General features: G+C 35.4%; 2 protein-coding genes across 10 annotated transcripts; one reads left to right on the top strand and one right to left on the bottom strand.

The window, feature by feature from the left end:
* Positions 1 to 754: 754 nt before the first annotated feature.
* LOC114147518 (uncharacterized) lies at positions 755 to 20,049 on the bottom strand. Of its 9 annotated transcripts, none has more exons than XM_028021974.1 (11): positions 19,767 to 20,045; positions 7,414 to 7,505; positions 7,033 to 7,197; positions 6,352 to 6,480; positions 4,631 to 4,658; positions 4,493 to 4,523; positions 4,338 to 4,423; positions 3,597 to 3,659; positions 3,290 to 3,334; positions 2,955 to 3,203; positions 755 to 1,663 (listed from the first exon to the last, which is right to left on the bottom strand). In XM_028021974.1, exons 1-11 carry the CDS (start codon positions 19,861 to 19,863, stop codon positions 1,452 to 1,454), a joined length of 1,197 nt encoding a protein of 398 aa, XP_027877775.1. In that variant the 5' UTR covers positions 19,864 to 20,045; the 3' UTR covers positions 755 to 1,451. The 9 variants fall into 9 exon arrangements, with proteins under 9 accessions (XP_027877775.1, XP_027877777.1, XP_027877780.1 ...); XM_028021976.1 differs by having other exon boundaries at positions 4,643 to 4,658; XM_028021979.1 differs by having other exon boundaries at positions 4,338 to 4,385; positions 4,494 to 4,523; positions 4,643 to 4,658; positions 19,767 to 20,044.
* Positions 14,866 to 19,227, top strand: LOC114147523 (interferon-induced protein 44-like). The gene is made up of 8 exons (XM_028021989.1): positions 14,866 to 15,110; positions 15,205 to 15,230; positions 15,304 to 15,337; positions 16,049 to 16,250; positions 16,565 to 16,723; positions 18,081 to 18,249; positions 18,565 to 18,665; positions 18,746 to 19,227. Exons 2-8 carry the CDS (start codon positions 15,215 to 15,217, stop codon positions 18,911 to 18,913), a joined length of 849 nt encoding a protein of 282 aa, XP_027877790.1. The 5' UTR covers positions 14,866 to 15,110; positions 15,205 to 15,214; the 3' UTR covers positions 18,914 to 19,227.
* Positions 20,050 to 21,018: the final 969 nt, after the last annotated feature.

The following is a 21,018-nucleotide window of genomic DNA, read 5'->3' as shown; positions in this document are numbered from 1 at the left end:
ACAACTCATTATTTTGAAGAGTCTAGGCTTATTTCTTTGAACTTCAGTTCAATGCGTAAAACAAGAGAGAAGGTTAGACAATAGTTCAGAATTCATTAAACATTGTTGCCTCAGACTGAACATTCATTTGAGCCGCATAATTCTGGTGAAAGTTGCATCGAAGGCAAACGAGGACCAATCGGTGCAGTCAGCAGGAGGTGAGGCTGGAGCAGCAGAGGACAGAGTTGTCTTTAGATTAGCAACAATGTCCAGTGAAGTTTCATCACATTGATTTTAGTTATTGCACGTTAATGTGACATAAAAAGCTGTGAGTAGTGTGTCGTGGAAAAAATACTATTTCCAAGCACTGTTCAGGTGAAATCACTCAATCAGGTTTATTCATATATTGTGCACAATACAGAGAGCTTGTAGGACAATCAGTAATGAAGCAGGTCTGGATGAAAAGCTCTCCCAGGCAGAGACAACACATGAGTTTTATACCAAAGATAAAGAATTAACAACAAAGGGTGAGACAGTCTGGTTCTGATGCAGCTGTAGAAAACAACTTCCAGCCTTCTACATGTAACCCAAATAGTTCTTTTGGTGAGAGTTCGCAAGCATTCATATAACATGACTAGCAGATGTGACCTTATTGTAATTTTTCCATCACAAGTGAAATCACAGGCGGCAACAAAACAGTCTGTGCCGCTCACCTTCCTGTCTATCACATGTGGAACATTAGAGAACTGAAAACAGACACAAATGAAAATAAATGAAACAGTAAATTCTTCTGTTTTATTCAGCAATATTTTTGTCTTATAGTGAAGATGTAGAAATCAAACCAATGAACATTAAACATGACACTTATTGGTGATATGTTCGAATAGCAACATCTGTAATGAAAATTAATACAAGATACGGATTAAGATTCACCATCTTAATCCAGTAGAACATTTACATGTTACATTTCTACAACGTTCATTTGCACTGTTTATTTTTTATAGCTGCATAACATTTAAAGTTTCTCAATTTGAGGTTGAGGAAAACATTGGAACCTTCTGTAGGAAAAGGTTTGAGCAGAGGAGTAGGATTACATCACAGGAAGTTCATTCAGCAAACAGGAAGCTGACTGCAGGATAACAGCATGAAGTTGAGGAAAATGTCCTGTTTATCTTCTGTTCTTGTTTTCTTTTATTTGCCGATTAGTTTCGGCCTTAAACCTCCGTAGAATCAGAACAAACTTGTAGTTCGCTATATAATACATTCTGTCAGAACTAAGCATTCAGAAAACACAGAATTGAAGATAACTGGAAGAAAAAAAATGCTGTTTACAGTCAGAAGATCAGTAATTTTAGATTTAGATTTCCCTCTTTTATTCCATCATCAAATGATAATATGCAATTGTGGTCTCTGCTGAAAGGTGTCGATAAATTAAAGTACTTAAAACAAAACTGATAAAAAGCAGAAGCTCTCTATGTCTGGCAGAGAAGTACGCCTTCAATTAACTTGATTGCTTGGGCATTTTGTGAACATTTCAGTAATCCTGGTTTAGTCTCATGGTAAAAAACATGGACATAAAACACATTTTTCAGCACTTCAGAGACGTCACATCCTGCAGTGGAATAGTCCAGGTCTCTGGTGTGATGCATCAGAACCAAAATGAATGGTTTACCAGATGATGAGACTGGAAAAAAATAATACAAAGTAGTCGTCATGAAGAGTTGAGTTCATCAAAAGAAAATAAAGTTCTTTCTGTTTAAATCTGGAAACGTGAATTGGAAAAAAATTTATCCTTGCCTCCAACACTAGTCTGAACCAAGAAGTGGATCATACTCTGTAAAAATTCTCTTGTTACAAGTCAAAATGAAATGAAACAGCAATTTTCACTTCAATTTTAACTTATGTTTGGTAATTTAGGTTAACTGTATTATTTTACACAATCAAAAATCCAACAATCCATTATCCTGATTGAAATATACCTTATACTCTTTTGACCTACAAGTTTAGTTCTGATATGAAATTAAATATATCTCTCAAAGCATATGGAAGTAATTCAAAAGGAGCATAAAATAGGACAAAAGGTTTTGGTTTTTCCTAAGATTTTATTAAAGACTAAGATAATGAAACTTATTTATATCCTCCTGAATAATAAATATATTTTTAGGCCTTACAGTAATCAGACTCTTATCATTGTTGACCAGATTTTTGCCTGATTTCTGGAAGACACTCATGTTTAGTGTGAGTATTTGCCTATTTTAAACAAAAGGGTTTGTTGAAATCTTTATAAATTAGCATAAAAAAATTCGGAAACACTTTATTTGATGGGTTGTGAATAAGACTGTCATGACACCGTCATAAACATGACATAACACCTGCCATGAACATGAGTAAGTCTTCATGAATATTTATGACTGTTATCATAAAGTGTCATTCGGTAAGTCATGACACTTTTAATACAAAGTTGACATTATTCAAAATGTCTGTTAAGACAACTTGACATTAACCAAGAAATCATGATCTGACATAAATTTGTTATAAAAGTATTACTGATCAAACTTTAAAAATTATGTAGCTTTATGTTATTAAAGCTAAACGTAAATAAGACGGTGTCATGACAGTCTTATTCACAACCCATCAAATAAAGTGTTACCAAAAATTCTTCTAAGCATTTAGATGTCAGTTGTTATTAGTGAACAAAGATGAAGCCCTGATTTATTTATACTAACCAGATTGTTGAGCAAGAAGTTCTAGTATTACATGTAGACAAAAGTAACGCAGTGTTAAAAAACTGGGAAAGGAGATTTTTTTTTTTTTTTTTTTTTTTTTTTTTTTTACTATGGTGAGGTAGAAGACACAGCAGGTTCATTTTAATTATCCTTTAAGTGCAACAAATAATGTGAGAAATCAAACTATTCAGCTGGAATCAAATGCTGGTAGTGGTAAGATGAATATAAAGTTTTAAATGATTTTATCACCTGCTTCCTTTTCCATGGCAGACTTTACTTCTGATTCATAACTGCAACTGACTGGACAGAAAACAATGATGATGCTGCAGTTCTTCCTGGTTGTTTCTTCCAACTGTACTGATGACTTTAAGTTGTTCTTCAATTGTTTCATTATAGCAGTATCAGCACCAAACGTATCACTGGTAGAAATATAGTGAACCTTCACCACTGGGGCTGGAGGTTTGAAATGGCTGGAAAAAGACCGCCTTTCACTGTTTGCTGAAAAAGTTGAATAATAGTTGCCATTAATGTCTGTCAAACTTTCACACATTACAAAATGTCTAAAAAATGGAAGGTGAACTTATTGGTTTGATTTGACTGCTCAAGTTTCGCTAGAGTAGGTAGTTTACCTTATAATTAAAAGTAACAGGAATAAAAACAAACACAGTAAATATTATGATTAAATTCTTGGCACAGTTTATGATTGACAGTAAAGTAAATTTCAGACAAGTTCAGTCATTAACAGTAAAAGAAAAAGAGGATAAATAATCTCATTATGAATGTATTCATTAAATGATATTTATTTAATAACCGTTTGAATTTTTTTAAATTAAAGAGGTCATATTCTACTACAAATATATTTTTTGTATTAATACAACATTTTGCACGAACCTAGTATCTTAGGCAGCCAATTTTTAACAGTCGTCCATAGAGAGGAGTCATCAGTGTTACTTCCTGGTATTTGAAAGAAAAGAAGAAAGTTTCTTTCGGAGCTGTAGCTGAAACTGAAACTAAACATTATGTGAGATCCAATTATAACAAGCATGTTGTCTCCAGTGCAACACAAACTTATCATGACTCAATAAGTACTGGAATAAATCTACACCACACAGAATAACGATCAGCATCTATAACTACTCCACTCACCAGGCCACAACTGTTACCAGGCTATCGCTATGTTCATAATCATGTATGTAAGAAAATAACTTGATACTCATAATTGTGCACATTTTTTTCAGGGTATTTGTGGATCTTGTATTATTGAGGCAGAAGACATGCATTACATGATCCAGAGCCAAAAACCCTGGGACAGCTGCATTGAGGATTGTAGCATCCTCATATGGTGAGTTTTCTTCAGCACCAAACTATCTGGAATCCTCAGGTATGAACAGATACATACAGTTACTTTACAGTCTTCAATGTGTGCAGTATTTTCTTGGTGCCTTTTTTGATGTTTTTTGCAAACTTCTTAAGACTTATTAAGCCGTGACCCATAACTGTGTTGCAATCTGGCTAATTGTAGATTGTTTAAAAATAATCCTATTCTATTATTTGTTGGAGTGACTGTAACAAACAGTTTCTCTGTGGAATCAATATCTTTTTTTACTTCACAGTTATTTTAGCTTAACATACCTGTTGACGTTTCTGAAGATCTCTCATCCCCATCATCTTGCTCCATCCCTTTATCGTCACAATTCCCGTTTTGTGATTGTGTCACAGAGATTTTCACACAGTTTGTGAGTTAACTTTATTTGCAACAGTTACTAAAATAAAATTGTGTTGACTTACCCAAGTTGTCCATCATTGCAGATGATGTTTCTGCAGAGAGAGCAGGTAGTTCTTATTTAGTTCTTACATAAACAATGATTTAGCTTTCATGTAGCTAAAATTTCGATTTAAAATTTGATCAAAGGAAAACAACGAACCAACAGTCTCATCTTCCAGCTTGTCCTCCTACACACAGAAGAAACATCCAGAAAACAACATGTAAGAATAAAGATATACATTGAATGCAAATAATTTTCCATTACCCCCCTTTGCAGAGCAAATATGGCCTGACACCATAAAGGCAACCGGACCCACCATCCTATTTGCCCAAACTGTCAGGACTGGACACACGGAAATAATCAAAACCTGCTACTGTTATAACTGTAAGCTTTTTTCAACTCTATAGACTTTTTATAAACCAGTTGTGTTCTGATTAGAGTTAATTTTTACACCACATTTTGATTTAGTTTTAGGTACTTGCGCTATGTTAATATGCTGAAATTAAATAACCTGAATCATTTTTTGTGACAGCATTTCCAGTACAGTGTGAATGCTTTAGTCAAGAAGAAACTATAAAAATGTATTGTTTTTAAATTCTTTTACTCAAGTCAGTAGAAACATTTAATAAATTAAGTGAATTTTATTATTTACTTCACCTTGAAAAAGTGAAGATTATAGAACTGAAATTAGTAAGTTCTAAGCAGGTATTAGACATGCCTGGATAGAAATATGCAATAATAAACATCCTAAATGTTGATGTTTAAGAACTTTACAATAGGACTGTGCCATTATTAGAGAAGAAAAACAAAAAACATTAAGTCTTTGTTTTGACATGTAAACAATCCAGTGTATGAGTTTTTACTGAATGTAGCATAAAAGCATCAGAAGGAATTTGTCCTAAAATCTTTGCAGAGTTTGTGTGGGTTAAATGCTCAGGGAGCTAAATTTGGAAAATAAACTGATTATTTTCTCACTTTGTATGAGGACATTTGGCTTGGAGTTGTTCAATTATTACTAATAACATTAATAATTCTGATCCAGAGATTTAATTTAGTCCCCTCCCATTCTCCATCAGCACTGTAGAACTATAATAAACTTTAATGTTCTCAAACTTTTGACTTTAGAAATAGTTGGGAGTTACCTCTGCTTTTTAAAATTGTGTGTCCAACCACAGCTTTGCTCTCTCAGTCCTGTACATAAACATGCTGTATGTTTTCATGTTCAAAGTATTGCATCCATTCAATACATGTCTTTGCAGCTGTAAAAGGACTGTACTGTAGGTCTTCAGAAGACACTCATGTACCTTCACACAACAATCTCCATCATAAGAACAATATCTTCACATTCAATATTAGTGAGAAGTAATTCTGGGCACCCAATCCATTTTTTTTTCTTTTCATATTTTATTGCTCTGGCAACACCTGACCTCCACTTTACTCTGGACATAAACCTTTATTCACTCCCTACTTTTTAAGAAGATCAGTTTTTATCTGATATTTTAATAATGTATAATGTCCTTCTAACTACAACTAGATCTGACTGAATTTCATCTCCTAATATTTGTGTCAATTATCTTCTTCATGCAAGATCCAGTCAAAACATTACAAATTTTTTGTAAGCTTCATCTTGTTGATAGAGAAGTCTGATCATAACTTATTGTCAACAATTCAACACTGGTTTAGACCTGAAGCCCCTTCGCTGGAGAAAAACAAATTGAAATACGCAGACAGGAGCTGTGCACAGGCTACAGAAGATGAAACTGTAAAAACTTTGAGTTCAGCTCTACATACATAGATCTACAAACCCTGATGTTTAAAATCAGCTGCTCTGCACAGAAAAAACTTTTATGAAAAAAGCCTGACTAGTCATCTTAGCTTACCTTAGAAATATTGATGGATAATTTAATGTCGAATCCACCCATCGTATTAGTCCTGCTAGCAACACTGTGCTTTACAGGAAAACTGTGATTACAGTTGGGACATGGCTTGCTATTCTTAGTATCTGCAAGCTGAGGAGACAAGAGAGAAAGTTTTCACTGTAAAGTTATATTACATGCTATTGTTATACAATAGTCAAACAAGGTGATAGAGTGATGATCTTAAACTGCTTTGATTGTTTAGAACCTGAAGAACTTTCTGTAATGATTGTAACCATATTATAACCTACCTGAAACTCCTGCAGGACCTTTTGGTTTTGTAGGACATTCATGCTTGAACCATTTAGTTGAATCAAAACAACTCCTGACAAAATTCTTCGACAAATATTTAAAACAATCGTTGCCAGTTTTAAAAAATGTTTGATAGCAGTTGTTGCTATCAGGGGTAACACTACCAGTTAATTGTTCAGGGCCAATGAATTATCTTATCGTTTTGCACTTTAGTAAATTAAACAATTAGTTGAAGACCTTTTTAACTTATTTTTCTCTACCTAAAGTTAAACTTTCTCTGAAGAGCTGAAATGCTGAAGTGCAAAATAAATAAAAAAAAATAAATAAATAAAGGAAAAATTCCTTTCCTATAACACCGTATAAAGATCTATGAAGCCAGACGTTTGACCTCACCTGTTCTGTGAAGGTTAACTTGTCCTCGAACCAGGCAGTGTGGTCATCTCCATTGTCCTGGTGCAGACCAATATTGAATTCACACTGGTCATTTTTCTGCTTACGGAAGGTGACAGATGGAGAAATCCCAGCTTTACACTCTGGACATTTCATCAACTTCTCAGCCTAGAAATCAAGAGAGATCATTGGTGTTAAAAACTAAAGATGATAAAAAGTTTGTTTATTCATTTTATTCTATAGACATTTTCATTATTTCACCTCACAGACTTCAACATTTTACAAACAGAAACTTTTCAAAAATCGGATTTTCATAATTTTTTGTAAATCACAGAAAACTTGTCTTCAACCCCCTAATAACAAATATGTCACAAGAGACCTTACCCTGGATCCTTTGGTTTCTTTTCCCGACTCGTTGTTTTGCTTTGTCTTTTTTGGGGGGGGGGACTCAGATGTATCCATAGCAGTGAGGTTATCTATGAAAACAGGTGATTGGATATTCAGGTAAACAGAACAAACTTCATATTTATTTAATTGTCACGTTGTAAATTTTAAACTATTATGGTCCATGTTTTCATGGATTTTTCCAAAGGTGAACACAGCAAGAGTTTTTACAACAGATAGTATTTTGTTTGATGATTTTTGGTATCAGCAAGGTTATTAATAATGACTATAATTTGATCATTTGATTTCCCAAACTAATTGACAAATATTTTCTATGTAAAATGCTTACTTAAAGTAATCTGAACCTTGTTTCCTCAGTTTTTTTCCATTGTTTGTCATAATCCTTATAACCAATAAGATTCAACCAAAGTGTTAACTGATGAAATTATGTGTTTTGATTATTAATAGTTTACTGTTCTGTAATAAATAACTCGCTTCATTTTAGTTGAATTAATTAGCACTTTTACCAAACATGACATCCTACAAACCACGCTATTGTCCTGTCTGTCATCTTCAAATTTTATTAAATAAAACTATTTTAGGAGGTTAGTAAAATGTTAGTGTAATTTAATTATACAAAAATGAGAATCAATCAGATCTATTTGAAGGTTTGAACAGATTTGGCCTCAGATTTCCAGTGGAAAGAGAAGATTTAACTGTGTGCATATTTTGAAGGGGGGCAAATAGTTTTAGAGTGACTTTGCCATTGATACAATACTTTTTAATTGTCAAGCAAATACTGAGAAGAAAGACATAAAAATCTCTATAATGAAGTGTTTTATATTGGCCAAAAATAATGAAAATCTATTTATTCTACTTTGACATCCACGATGGAATGGACATTTTGTGGACATTTTGTGACAAAATATGTACTTGTAGTGAATAAAAAAAGATATGGCATCTTGTTAAGTGTACCAACTAGAAATAGTGCACCAATAAAACTTTGATCAAAGGCAGAAATGTAAATCCTTGTTTAACTTTGTGGGTCAGAGTCTCATCCAAGGACACTCTGCCATGTTGTGGAGGACTGTGATGGAGTATAATGAGTCGTAGTAAGTTCAGTTTAGGTTTATGTGCTAGTAGTTCTCACTTGTGTTATTACTGATTAAAAAATGATTGTCAGAAAAAACCTCCTGATCGTTATCTTGTTCTGATAAGGAGAAGACTTATCAGAACGAGCACTGAAAATGTTGCTTGAGTTTTCTCCTTACCAGATCTCTGGCTCTCTCCATCCAAATAACAACAGCTCTGAACCAGGGAAATTGAAGAGTAAAAACAATCTAGAGGAGGTGTTAACTCAGGGGAATGGTGTTTGTGTGTGTTGGCTAAAAGCGACTACCTTTTGCAAACAAACTGCAACATACTTTCCCCAATACAGAGGTAGATCACAAAAATTAGAATAAATATAAAGTGTACATTGTTTGTCACTTATTCTAAAAAGTTATACTCATATTACTAAATTTGATGATTATTTCTTACAGATAATGAAGCTAAAATTCAGTGTCTCGGAGAAATGAGTAAGATGCTTTTGTGGGATTGTCTAGTTTTTACTTAATATCATCCCAAGACTTTCTGATACTGGTGCACCTTTTCCTACCACACGTTTTCTTTTCACTTAACTTTCTATGAAAGTCCTTCAAACATGAGCTTCTGTGGTGAAAAACACTCCAGGCTGGACATGATAAACAAATGGCTGATTAAAAGCTGCTCTGCCAGCTCAGTGACCTTCATCGATAACCTCTGGATCTATTGGCAGCGCTTTCACCTTTTTGGAAGAAGCGGACGCAATCTTAATAAACATGGGATAAAGCTACTCACTGCAAATCTTTTTCATTTTATCAACAAGGACAGCAACGTGATCATCGCTTCAGAAGAACAGGCTCAAGGATTTCTGACTAGGAAGAAACCGTCGGCTTATCAGGAACAAACAGTTTCAAAAGCAGCTGATACATCGACTGGAGGCGGAGCGACTGGTTCCCTTCCTCCTTCTCCCCTCCCTCTCTGCTCACCCACTTATTCACAGGATTCACAAGATACACATTGAGAAATGTCTTCTGGACCGGAGTTTCAGGTTGTATTTGGGACGTCACTCCTTAGTGCTCACGTAGCAGACCTCACTTCATTTAAGCCACCTGACTCTAACGTCCCAGAGGATCCATCACTCTGCGTTTCTGAGGTCTGAGGCCGGGGTCCAGACTTTATCTTTACACCCTTCTTGCTCCAGAATGTGTCTGGCCCCTCGGCACTGCAGAACAGGACATTACCTGTCCGGATCACTACAAGAAAATTTACAAGAAACAGAAACATAAAATACAGGGGACCTAATTCAAACATCAGACTGTTCCCCTGCCTAAAAGAATGTCAGACTGAAGATTTCTTGGCCTCCAAGTCACTTAAACTAGCTCTTTTAAATACCAGATCTCTCTGTGCTAAAGCTCTATTCATTAATGATTTCATCACTGAGCATAATATTGATGTTATGTTTCTGACAGAAACATGGTTGAATGATAATAATGAATCGATCGTACTAATTGAATCTGCGCCTCCTAACTACAATTTCCTCAATGAGAATAGAAAACACAAAAAAGGAGGAGGCGTGGCTTCAATATTTAAGAATACCATAAATTGTAGTAAAATCTCTTTGGGTCACTTCACCTCTTTTGAGTATCTTGGAATTGAGGTTAAAGGCCACAAACGAACTTTGACTGTAACTCTATACAAAACTCCAACTTTTGTGGAAAATTTCTTTACTGACTTGAATGAACTTCTATCTCTCATATGTATTGATTATGATTGTTTAATAATTGTTGGTGATTTCAACATTCATGTTGACAACCCCCAAGACAGAGGGGCAAAAAAGCTCGCTAATATTTTAGAGACTTTTGGTCTAACACAACATGTCAAACAAGCAACACACACTCAAGGACACACACTGGACCTGGTTATCAGTAAGGGTGTGAATATTTCCAATGTCTCTGTAACTGATGTCGCCCTGTCGGATCACTTCGCTGTTATTTTTGAAAGTTCTTTATCTTTTAACCCACTTGGACAAACAGCAACCATCACAAAACGTTCTCTCACTGAAAACACAGCAGAAAGTTTTAATCAAATCTACTCTTCTTCCTCACCCTTGAGCTGTGGTGATGTAGATAAGTTGGTAAATGATTTTCAGTCTAAAGTCTCAGATATTATTGATTCTATTGCCCCAATTAAAATGAAGGTTGTGTCTGGTAGGAAGAAATCTCCATGGAGAAATGCACAAACAGTTAGATCTGCAAGACAACTCTGCCGTAGGGCAGAACGAAAATGGCGTAAAACTCAACTCCACGTTCATTGTGACATATATAAGGAAAGACTACGTAACTATCATTTAACACTAAAACATGCAAGAGAGGCTTTCTTTGCAGATGTCATAAACAAAAACATTAACAATGCTCGAGCTTTATTTGCAACAGTTGACAGAATCACAAACCCTCCTGTGACGTTACCGCCTGAATTTCAATGTATTGCCGCCTGCAACCAGTTTTCCAGCTTCTTTTCAGAGAAAATTAAAAAAATCAGAGGATTAATCTATACATCCACTATAAAGTCAGTACCAATGCTGTGCCCAAACAAAACAAATACAGGAAAAATGACCCAATTTCAACTACTTAATTTTAAAACCCTGCAGGAAATTATAAGTCAACTAAGCTCCAGTTCCTGCTGTCTGGATGTCCTAGATCTATAACTCTAGAACATTTCTTTAAGAAAGTCCTGCCTGTTATTGCTGCTGATCTGATCCAAATAGTCAACTCATCGCTCTCATCAGGCATTTTCCCCCAGGCTTTGAAAACAGCAGTAATCAAACCACTTATAAAAAAAAACAATCTGGACAAATCACTAATGCAGGATTACAGGCCGACCTTTGACCTCCCATTCATCAGCAAAGTTATTGAAAAAGTTGTGTGTAAACAATTAACTAGCTTCCTAACTATAACCAACCTCTTTGACTCCTTCCAGTCTGGTTTTTGTGCTCACCACAGCACAGAGACCACCCTTGTAAAAGTGTTCAATGACATCCATATAAATACGGACTGTGGCAGAACCACAGTGCTGGTTCTGTTGGACCTCAGTGCAGCTTTTGACACTGTTGACCATGACATATTACTGAATCGACTGGAGAGTTGGGTCGGACTCTCCGGTCCAGTGCTTAACTGGTTTAAATCCTACATAAAGAACAGGGATTTCTTTGTTTCAATTGAAAACTTTTCATCAAAGAGGTCAAAGGTCACATGTGGGGTACCCCAAGGTTCAATCCTAGGACCCCTTTTATTCAATATTTATATGCTCCCACTAGCTCAGGTTATAACAGGAAATAATATTAGCTACCATAACTATGCAGATGACACACAGCTCTACATTATGATGTCACCAGGTGACTCAGAGCCCATCCAATCACTGAACAGATGCTTAGAACAGATAAATATGTGGATGTGCCAAAACTTTCTCCAGTTGAACAGAAACAAAACTGAAGTTATTATTTTTGGACCTGAAGAGGAACGATCTAGAGTTATAGATCTAGAGTCAATGCACAGCTTCAGTTATTACAACTGAAAACCAGCGATCAGGCCCGAAACCTGGGAGTAGTGATGGACTCTGACCTGAACCTCCAGAGCCACATAAAGACAGTTACAAAGTCGGCCTTCTATCACCTGAAGAACATTTCCAGGATTAAAGGACTAATGTCTCAGCCAGATCTAGAGAAGCTCATCCATGCATTCATCTTCAGTCGTATTGATTATTGCAACAGCGTCTTCACAGGTCTGTCCAACAAATCAATCAAACAGCTGCAGCTGATCCAGAATGCTGCTGCTCGCGTTCTCACTAAAACCAGGAAGATAGAGCACATAACACCAGTTTTAAAGTCCCTCCACTGGCTCCCTGTAGCTCAAAGAATAGACTTTAAAATACTGTTGTTAGTTTATAAATCACTGAACGGCTTAGCACCACAATACATTAAAGATCTGCTTTTATTGTATCAACCTTCCAGACCTCTCAGGTCTTCCGGTTCTGGTCTGCTCTGCATCCACAGAACCAGAACCAAACGAGGAGAAGCAGCTTTCAGCATCTATGCACCACAAATTTGGAACAAACTTCCAGAAAACTGTAAAACAGCTGAAGCACTGACTTCTTTTAAATCTCAACTGAAAACCCACCTGTTTAGAATTGTATTTGAAACGTAATCAATTACAAATTTATGGATGGAACTTGACTTATTGATGTAACTTGACTTAATGATTGATTCTATTTTGCATTGTGATTCTGTGTTTGTAATGATGTAAAGCACTTTGAAATGCCTTGCTGCTGAAATGTGCTATACAAATAAAATTTGATTGATTGATTGATTGATTGATTGTGGTTAGCCCTCCATGTTGAGGGTGTTGATGCCCAGTCAGCAGTTTTTCTCATGATTTTCTCATAATCTTTCTGACCCTTAGTGAGAGACTGCTGAGAGGCTTAGACAACCTTTATATTTGTTTTCAGTTATTTGACTAAATAAGGTGTGACATCATGACTTTCCAATATTCCGAGACACTTAATTTTTGCTTTCTCATTTCTGTAAGCAAATGAGAAAGCTTACATTTCTCATTGTAATGCTTTCTGTATAAAGTACAGAAAGCTTCTGTACTTTATTAAAAGTACAGAATATAAAAGTTTGAAATATCTCTCTCAATCTGTAATGAATCTGGAGTCTCATAGGAGTTTCACTTTCTAAAATATAAACTTTTTCAAGCTATCCAGAATTTAGATGCACATGTATGAGCATTTGCATGATGATCCAGTTACTTTTCAGATATTCTGTTGAATCTCGGTTATGTTTATCCAAACTCTAAAGTTATATTTGCCAAATCCTAGGCTTCAGACTAGATTATGTCTTCAAATTTATATGATAGTTTTTCAGAAACACAAAGATAAAATATAGTGGTGAAAAAAATCTTAACATATTCCAACTCGCCCTTATCTGATAAACGATGTTATTTCTTTAACCCTTCTTTTCGTGTTTTCTTTTCTGCTTGACCTGAAAACCTTTTCATGTAAAGCCACCAAGCTTAGCTTCATTTTGCTCACGCCTCATTCTTTCACAGATTCGTCTAAGCAAACGGGATTTACTGAGTCAAGCGGCACATTAATAACTTCAAAAAAGTAAGTAAATAGTAACTCAATAGATTTTGCAATTCTGAGTTGTTTGTAGTTTCTTAAACACAGCTTACAAGAATCAAATTGTATGAAATGTGAGATAAATTTAACTGAAGAAAAGCGGGTATATGCTCCCCACAGAGATTTTAAGACCGACATAGAGAAACAACAGCTGACGAATTTAAGCAAGAGAATATTACCTGAAGAGTTCGTGGTGTTCTGATCCAGTATATCCGTGTTTTGCTGCTCTGCAGCGTCACTAAATGAGTCTTGGTAGAAATCCCTCCCATTAAGACTTGATCATGTGACTTACAGTAAACTCTGCAGCTTCTGCTAAAGAACAGTTTTTACTTTCACTTTCAGTTTTGCAGGGTCGGTGTGTCTATACTGATTACTGGCTTAATCTGTAAAATCTACTCTCACTCACTTTCAAAAGGATATTTGCAGACTGTTGATGAGTCGGTTCAAAGGCTCTCTAAACTCACTTTGTTAAACTGGTTCTTATGATTAATGTCCCAAATTAAATGAAAAAATAAATGGAAAAGTAGTTTCTCAATCATGTATTTTAAAGTTGTTTAAGGGGAAAGCTGGATGCATGTTGTTTCTTAGATGTTGTAGAAAATAAAAATGTTTTGATTATTTGTTTAGGGTGTTTTTAAAAAAAAAAACATTTTTTAAAATGCTTTTATGAATTAATTTGTCAAGCAGTTATTATAAGACATATTTTGAGCAGAAAGTGTTATAAAGTGGCTCTATCTACTGATCCTTCTTTTTTGTGGCGATATTTAAGGAAATAGAAAAGAAAAAAAAATCAGTAATTGATCCATCACCAGAACTACAGTATGTGACTTCCTGGTTACTATCTGCAGTGCAGCACTTAATACACATTTCCTTGGTATTTGGACACAAGTGAATTTAAGAAATATCATAACATTAGAAAATCAAAGGAAAATAAATACCACAGATCAATGTAATATTTTCATCTTTAATTTTGGATTTTTATTAGATGTAACCAGAAAATAATAAGTAAGAGAAACAGAGGATTGAAAACATCAGTTTTAAACCAGCGTGCTGATGTTTAATTAATCCCTACAATCGGTTCAATGCATGAATAAATGAATAAATGAAAGAAAAAAGAGAGAAGGAAATAAAAAAGGAAGAAGATAAGAAGTGAAGAAAGAAAGAAAAAGAAAGGGTTGCAGTCAGGAGAAGGCGTTTCCAGTCATCACGTGATAAATCTAAAAGGGGAGAGGTTATTTATTTGGAGGGAAGGAAACTTCTGGTTTCATTTTGTACCACAGAACTGACAGTGGGATGTTTTGAGGACCAAACAGCTCATTTATTTATTTATTGTTCACTTTCACTGCCTTTAGTCTGTATCTACCTTTTCTGTTGAGTAAAACATTTTGCAGCATTTTACTGTGAGACCTTTGAGGAGCTACACTGTACAAATCATCTTGGTAAGTACAAACCTAATATCTGTGATTGAAGCAAATGTTTAAGAGAAGTTAAATGAAAGGCTGAACATGATTACATTACTGTTTGTCTTTGCAGAGGAAATATAATGGCTACTTCTACATGTAAGTAAACAAATTAGGTTTCTGAAAGGTTGTCAATTGTTTTTGAAGAATTATAATTAATGTTTTCATGCAGTGCTGGACAAACCATGGAGGGAACTACGATGGGGGTGAGTTTACTGTGAGACTTTTTAAATTGATAAATATTAATCAGTTTACTGAGGCTGCTTTGTCTCTCATTCTGCTAAAATCTAAAATCAAAAACATTACAGCAAACAGAAAGTACTGGGAGAGATAAATTGCTGCTGATCAGTCAGGGGAGAGGTTATTGCTCAGTGTGGAAGATCCTGGTTTATGATTCAAAGGCACAATGAATAAAAACGAAATGAAGAGAGAAACTGGATCAGATCAAGAAGCTGAATCTGGAACAAAGACGTGTTCTGTGTAATAAATATTCATCTTTGAGTGACAATTCAAGCAAGCAAATATAGACAATAATTAGATGGTAGTTAAGCAGTAACTAATAAAAGTGTTTTATAACTCTACAAAACTTGATCCTGAACCATCTTTAGATGCCATAAAAGTGATCAGAGGTTATCAGAGAGTAGAGATTGCATGTCAGCCAGATTAGTATCAATGTTCAGGCTGAAGCTTTAATTCTTATTAACACTGTTGTTAGAAATAGAACAAAATTTTAAAAGCATATAAAAATAAGATTCTTTTTGAATTAAAAAAACATAAACAAGTACAAACCATAGCCAGTTGCATTTCTGAATAAAACTGCTCATTGCAAATGTAATCCCTCTGTACAATGACACCAATGAGTAAACGCAGTTTTCTGAATCAACCATTATATTCATATATCCACTTTATGTTCTCAGAGAGAAGGAGAAGGAACTTCAGTATGTGAAGGAGTACAAACCTGAAATTGAAGACGTTAAGCATCTTCGAGTCCTCATGTTTGGACATGTTGGAGCCGGAAAATCCAGTTTCATCAACTCCGTCAGTAATGTCCTCCGAGGCCGAATGTCCATTCCTGCTTTGACCAGTGCGACCACCTCCGACAGAAGCTTCACCATAAAAGTAATGAGCGAAGATGTTTCTCTCCACAACTGGAGCACGACTGCATCACATTGTAATATGATGTCAATTATTTAGCCAAAAGGTCTTGTAGATTGATTTAATCATTTATAAATAGTACTTTAATCTTCTGAGAAACTGAATTTAGGGATTCATCAGCTGTTTGCCATAAATTTTGACCACTGCTATGTGAAAAATGAATATGGATTATCTTTTAGATTTCTGAGATCAAACAGTTAGCCCTGATGCAGATTTGCTCTTTACTTTTCCCCGTTTCCAGCAGGAATTGTGTTACATGCTATTTCTCTGTGTTTCAGTATGAAACTCATAGAATCCACGTAGGACGAGGAACTTCAAAGACATTTCTTCCTCTGGTTTTCAACGACGTCATGGGTCTGGAAGACGGGAACAACAGTGGGATTCATGCTAGCGACATCACATTGGCTATGAAAGGACACGTAAAGGAGGGTCACAAGGTGAAAGAACCCACTGCTGGAACCAGTTAGGATACTGGTTTTATTTCAAGTTGTTAACAATAACAAACATTTCAACAAACTACAGATGATCAGACCAATTATTGTTAATGCTGGATCTCCAGAAAGACACTTTCAGGTGACAAACATGAAAGCTGGTCAACTTTTATGGTAAAATGACAAGATATGGACACTGTTGCTCCTGCACTATAGTTATATGATCTGCATGCAAATCCTCTTTACCTAGTTCCATGATAACTTGCATAAAATTAGCAGGTACCCAGAACACAGAGCATTCTGGGTAAATACAATCAAAACCAACTCACAAGTCTAGAGTTAGCGGGAGAAATGGTTCATAGACAAAAGTGAAATCCAACAGCCACTAAAATCTGACTCCATTCCGTTTTTGTTTACATGTTATAAAGATAGAAGTTGTGCTCAGTGTCTTCCTCACATGTTTTTGTGTCGTTTCCTTCAGTGGCTCTTGGTGCAGCGCCAAGGTCAGGGGGTGAGCAAGTTTCACAAAGAGTCTGGTACATACAGTATAACACAGTGCAGCGTGAAAGCAAAATGTACCAGCTGATAATGTAGCAAACAGTTTTGGTCTCCAAAAAAAATGAGTCTACTGGACTACAAGGTGTTAAAACACCCTTAAGTTGCTTTCTGAAATTAGGTTTTAAAATTTAGCAAACATATCCTAACATTAGATGCTTAATAGTTGTTTGGATCTCTGCAGCAGCTGCTCTTTGTCCATTTGGGCTCTATGCTCTACCAGCAGGTATTTGTCTAGTTTCAAAGGAGACATGAATAACTTGTAACTTGCAATGTTTGGAAGATAATACACTGTTTGGTAAGGATGAAGGGGGCATGGCTTGAGAGACCAAAGTTGCTAAAGCCGACTGAGTGAGGACACAAAAAATCCAGTGTTTGTTTTGATCAGCAGGAATTAGCTATAGCACCTTTTCCTGCTCATTTATATCCCTTGGATAAAAAGATGGATTATCGTCACCTCCAAGTAAACATGCAGCATGTACTCCTACAATAAAGATTATGCTGTGTATTGGTTTGAACACCTCCACCACAAAATCTCTGAATTAAGTCGGATGTCCCCTCTGCACGATGAAGCAGTGGGTCTGCTGAAAAACATTGCTGACAAAGGAGTCCTTCTGGTGTATTTTAGCACATTCCCCTGCTGCTTGAACATTAGGATACGTAACAGGAGCTGCTCCCCTCTCAGATGTTGTAAGATTTGCAAATATCTGAAGGATATTAGTTCATCCAAAAAAATATAGATATTTTGTTTTGATTTTAAAATTTCATGTCTCATTTTGCTTTTTCTGTCTTTTTTTTTTTTTTGCAGTTTAACCCAGTAGGCCCACTGACTAAAGACGATTTTGGTTACAACCCAAATCCCTCACTTAATGACAAGGTTCATGTCCTGGTCTGTGTGATGTCTGCCAACGCTCCACAGATTAAGGCTTCAGTTCTGCAGAAGATGAAGGAGGTCAGAGAAACAGCCAGTAAACTGGGTGAGTTTATAGAGAACTATGTTATTTAGACAAGCGACAGGAGGAAAAGTCAAAGTGAGTTCCATCAAAGTCGATGTGAATTAATCAGGAGGCATCCTGATCACCACTCCAGTTAATTTCCGCTTTGAATTACTCAGATAAATTAACCTTCAGTAATGTTCTATAAATGCAGAAAAACTTAGAAATACTTTGAAAGGCCTATTTTGGTTTTGATTATTTTTCCCTTTCTAGTTTGGCATGTTGACCCTTGATGGGTGGCTGTCTCCATGGATACCGTTTCCATGACTCCCTCAGCATCTGTTTCTGTCTCTGCAGACATTCCTCAGATGGCCATGATGACCCACATCGATGCTGCCTGCGGGGAAATAGAGAAAGACGTGAAGAATGTTTACAGAAGCAAACACTTGCAAAAAAAGGTGAGTTTTAGACCATTTGTCAGTAGATTTTACACAACTAACTATAAACTGTAAGTGTAACAGTTAGTTTTTACATTCAGATGAAAGACTTCAGTGCAGCAGTGGGAATCCCTATGAACTGCATCTTCCCAGTGAAGAACTACAGCGAAGAAATCGACATGAAAAACGATGTTGACATCCTGATCTTGAGTGCCCTGAGGAAAATGGTCGACTTTGGAGACGACTTCATTGAGAAACATTTAAATTGATATTAACAGTTTAAGAAGAGGGCTTGCGGGGCATTAAAGTTTAAAAAAGAAAATGGTATGCTGGAAACTATTTCTTGAATAATTAATATTCAGAATAACTTGTATTTACCTGGATGTGGTGTTTGTACTGTTTGATCATATTATGCAAAACTTTAGTCTGGAATATAAATATTATTGGAAGTACTTGTTTTACAAAAGGAAATTCTTTGAAGTTTTCTCTGGACAGCATCGACATTGAAACAGAGGAGACATTAACTCAGAGCTATTTGTATGTGTTGGCTAAACAATGACTAAATAAAGTTGTTGCACATTGACTTTGTCTTGTACATTTGATGATTATGCCTCATAGATAAACAAAAACCTAAATTCAGTGTCTCAGAAAAATAGAATATCAGATAAAAACAATAAAAAATAGCACTTTAAGTAGATGTAGGCTTATGGAAAGTATGTACATTTTTCATCACTCAGTACTTGCTAATTCCTCAGTGAAGTTGTCCCAGAACTACTTTTGATTTCTGTCATGTTATTCTCAGATCTTTCAGGGACTGCTTATCTAATGGTACTAAACAGAAATATTTCTGCACCTCATTAACTCAGAGCTATTTGTATGTGTTGACTAAAAAACGACCACCTTTAGCAAACAAACTGCAACACATTTTCCCAATATACAGGTAGATGACAAAAAAAGAGTGGAGCAGAGTTTGGAGGTATCCCACTTCATTGCATTCACTAAGAACCGTGTTATACACTGTGAAGAAATGCTGAATACATTTTAATTTTGAATAACAACTGCTCTAAACCTGGAAAATGGAAGAACATAGAGAAACAACACCTGATCTGATCAGAGGCTCACCAGTCTCCTGGTTGGGCCCTTCTGCCTGACTTTCTGCTTTGTGATCCTTTTCTTCTGCAGAGCAGCTGATCTCCATTTTGTTGTCCTCTGCAGCCATTTCTACACAGCTTCAACATTTAAAAAGAGGAGACATTAACTCAGGGGGAATGGTGTTTTTGTGATGGCTACAAAGCGACTACCATTTGCAAACAAACTGCAACATATTTTTCCCATTATGCAGGTAGATCACAAAAATTCTGTTTGTTTTATTGAATCTGTTTATGTTAATCCTGCCCCTAAAATTATATTTGGCAAACCTTGTTGATTTGCCAAATATACAACACGATTTGTATATTTGGTTAATCTTGATATAGTATTTTATGACCATCTCATAAAATATATATGACAGTTTCTTTAGAAGCATTTGTCTTTTCTTAAACACATCTTACAAGAATCAAATTGTATGAAATGTGAGATAAATTTAACTGAAGAAAACCGGGTATATGCTCCCCACAGAGATTTTAATACCGACATAGAGAAACAACAGCTGACGAATTTAAGCAAGATTAAAATTTTACAGAACATTTTATGGTCTACAGTCAAATATTTGTGATAATCTGAGGATTGTTTGGCAGAAATGCCTGTATTGTGATTTAACTACAGAAGAGTGGCTGAAAATCTTATCAAATATAAGAAGACACATAAAAGGGAAGCTTAATGAAGTTAATTCATAGGTTTTATTTTACTCTCTATTCTTTTGATGTTAGTCATTCTTATTTACTTTAACATTTCATGCAGGGTATATTGTCTATTTAAGCTTTTGTTTTCTTCACTGTCTGTAATAAGATGAAAAATGACACCACCAAACTTAGATAATAAGAAAAATGTATAATAAAAGGATGTTTGCATGTAATGTGGGGGAATATTATGTCAGTTAAGATAAAATTAACTGACATAGCTCGAGAACTATGTTAATCTACTTCTGAGATAAATGTTCTAAGGAATAAAGCTGTTAGAACATAATGAGGGATCAAATGTGTTTTAATGTGGTTTGAGGTTTCTCATCTTCCTGTTTAGTCTGTCGTCATGATGCAAAATAAAAAATGGAGAAAAAAAACCCAGATTCGAGTCGCCATCACTTCTACGGATTTGTATTTGGCAGAGAATAAAAATATAAATTAAAACAGCTTGATGGCTTAGACTTTAAAAATAACCATTAAAGAACAAAATACATTTAAATTGGGAAAAAAACATTGCATTTGGTTTCAATGAT

Source organism: Xiphophorus couchianus, chromosome 7 (genome assembly GCF_001444195.1).
Source record: "Xiphophorus couchianus chromosome 7, X_couchianus-1.0, whole genome shotgun sequence".
Lineage (NCBI taxonomy): Eukaryota > Metazoa > Chordata > Actinopteri > Cyprinodontiformes > Poeciliidae > Xiphophorus > Xiphophorus couchianus.
This window is presented reverse-complemented; position numbering and strand designations above follow the sequence as displayed.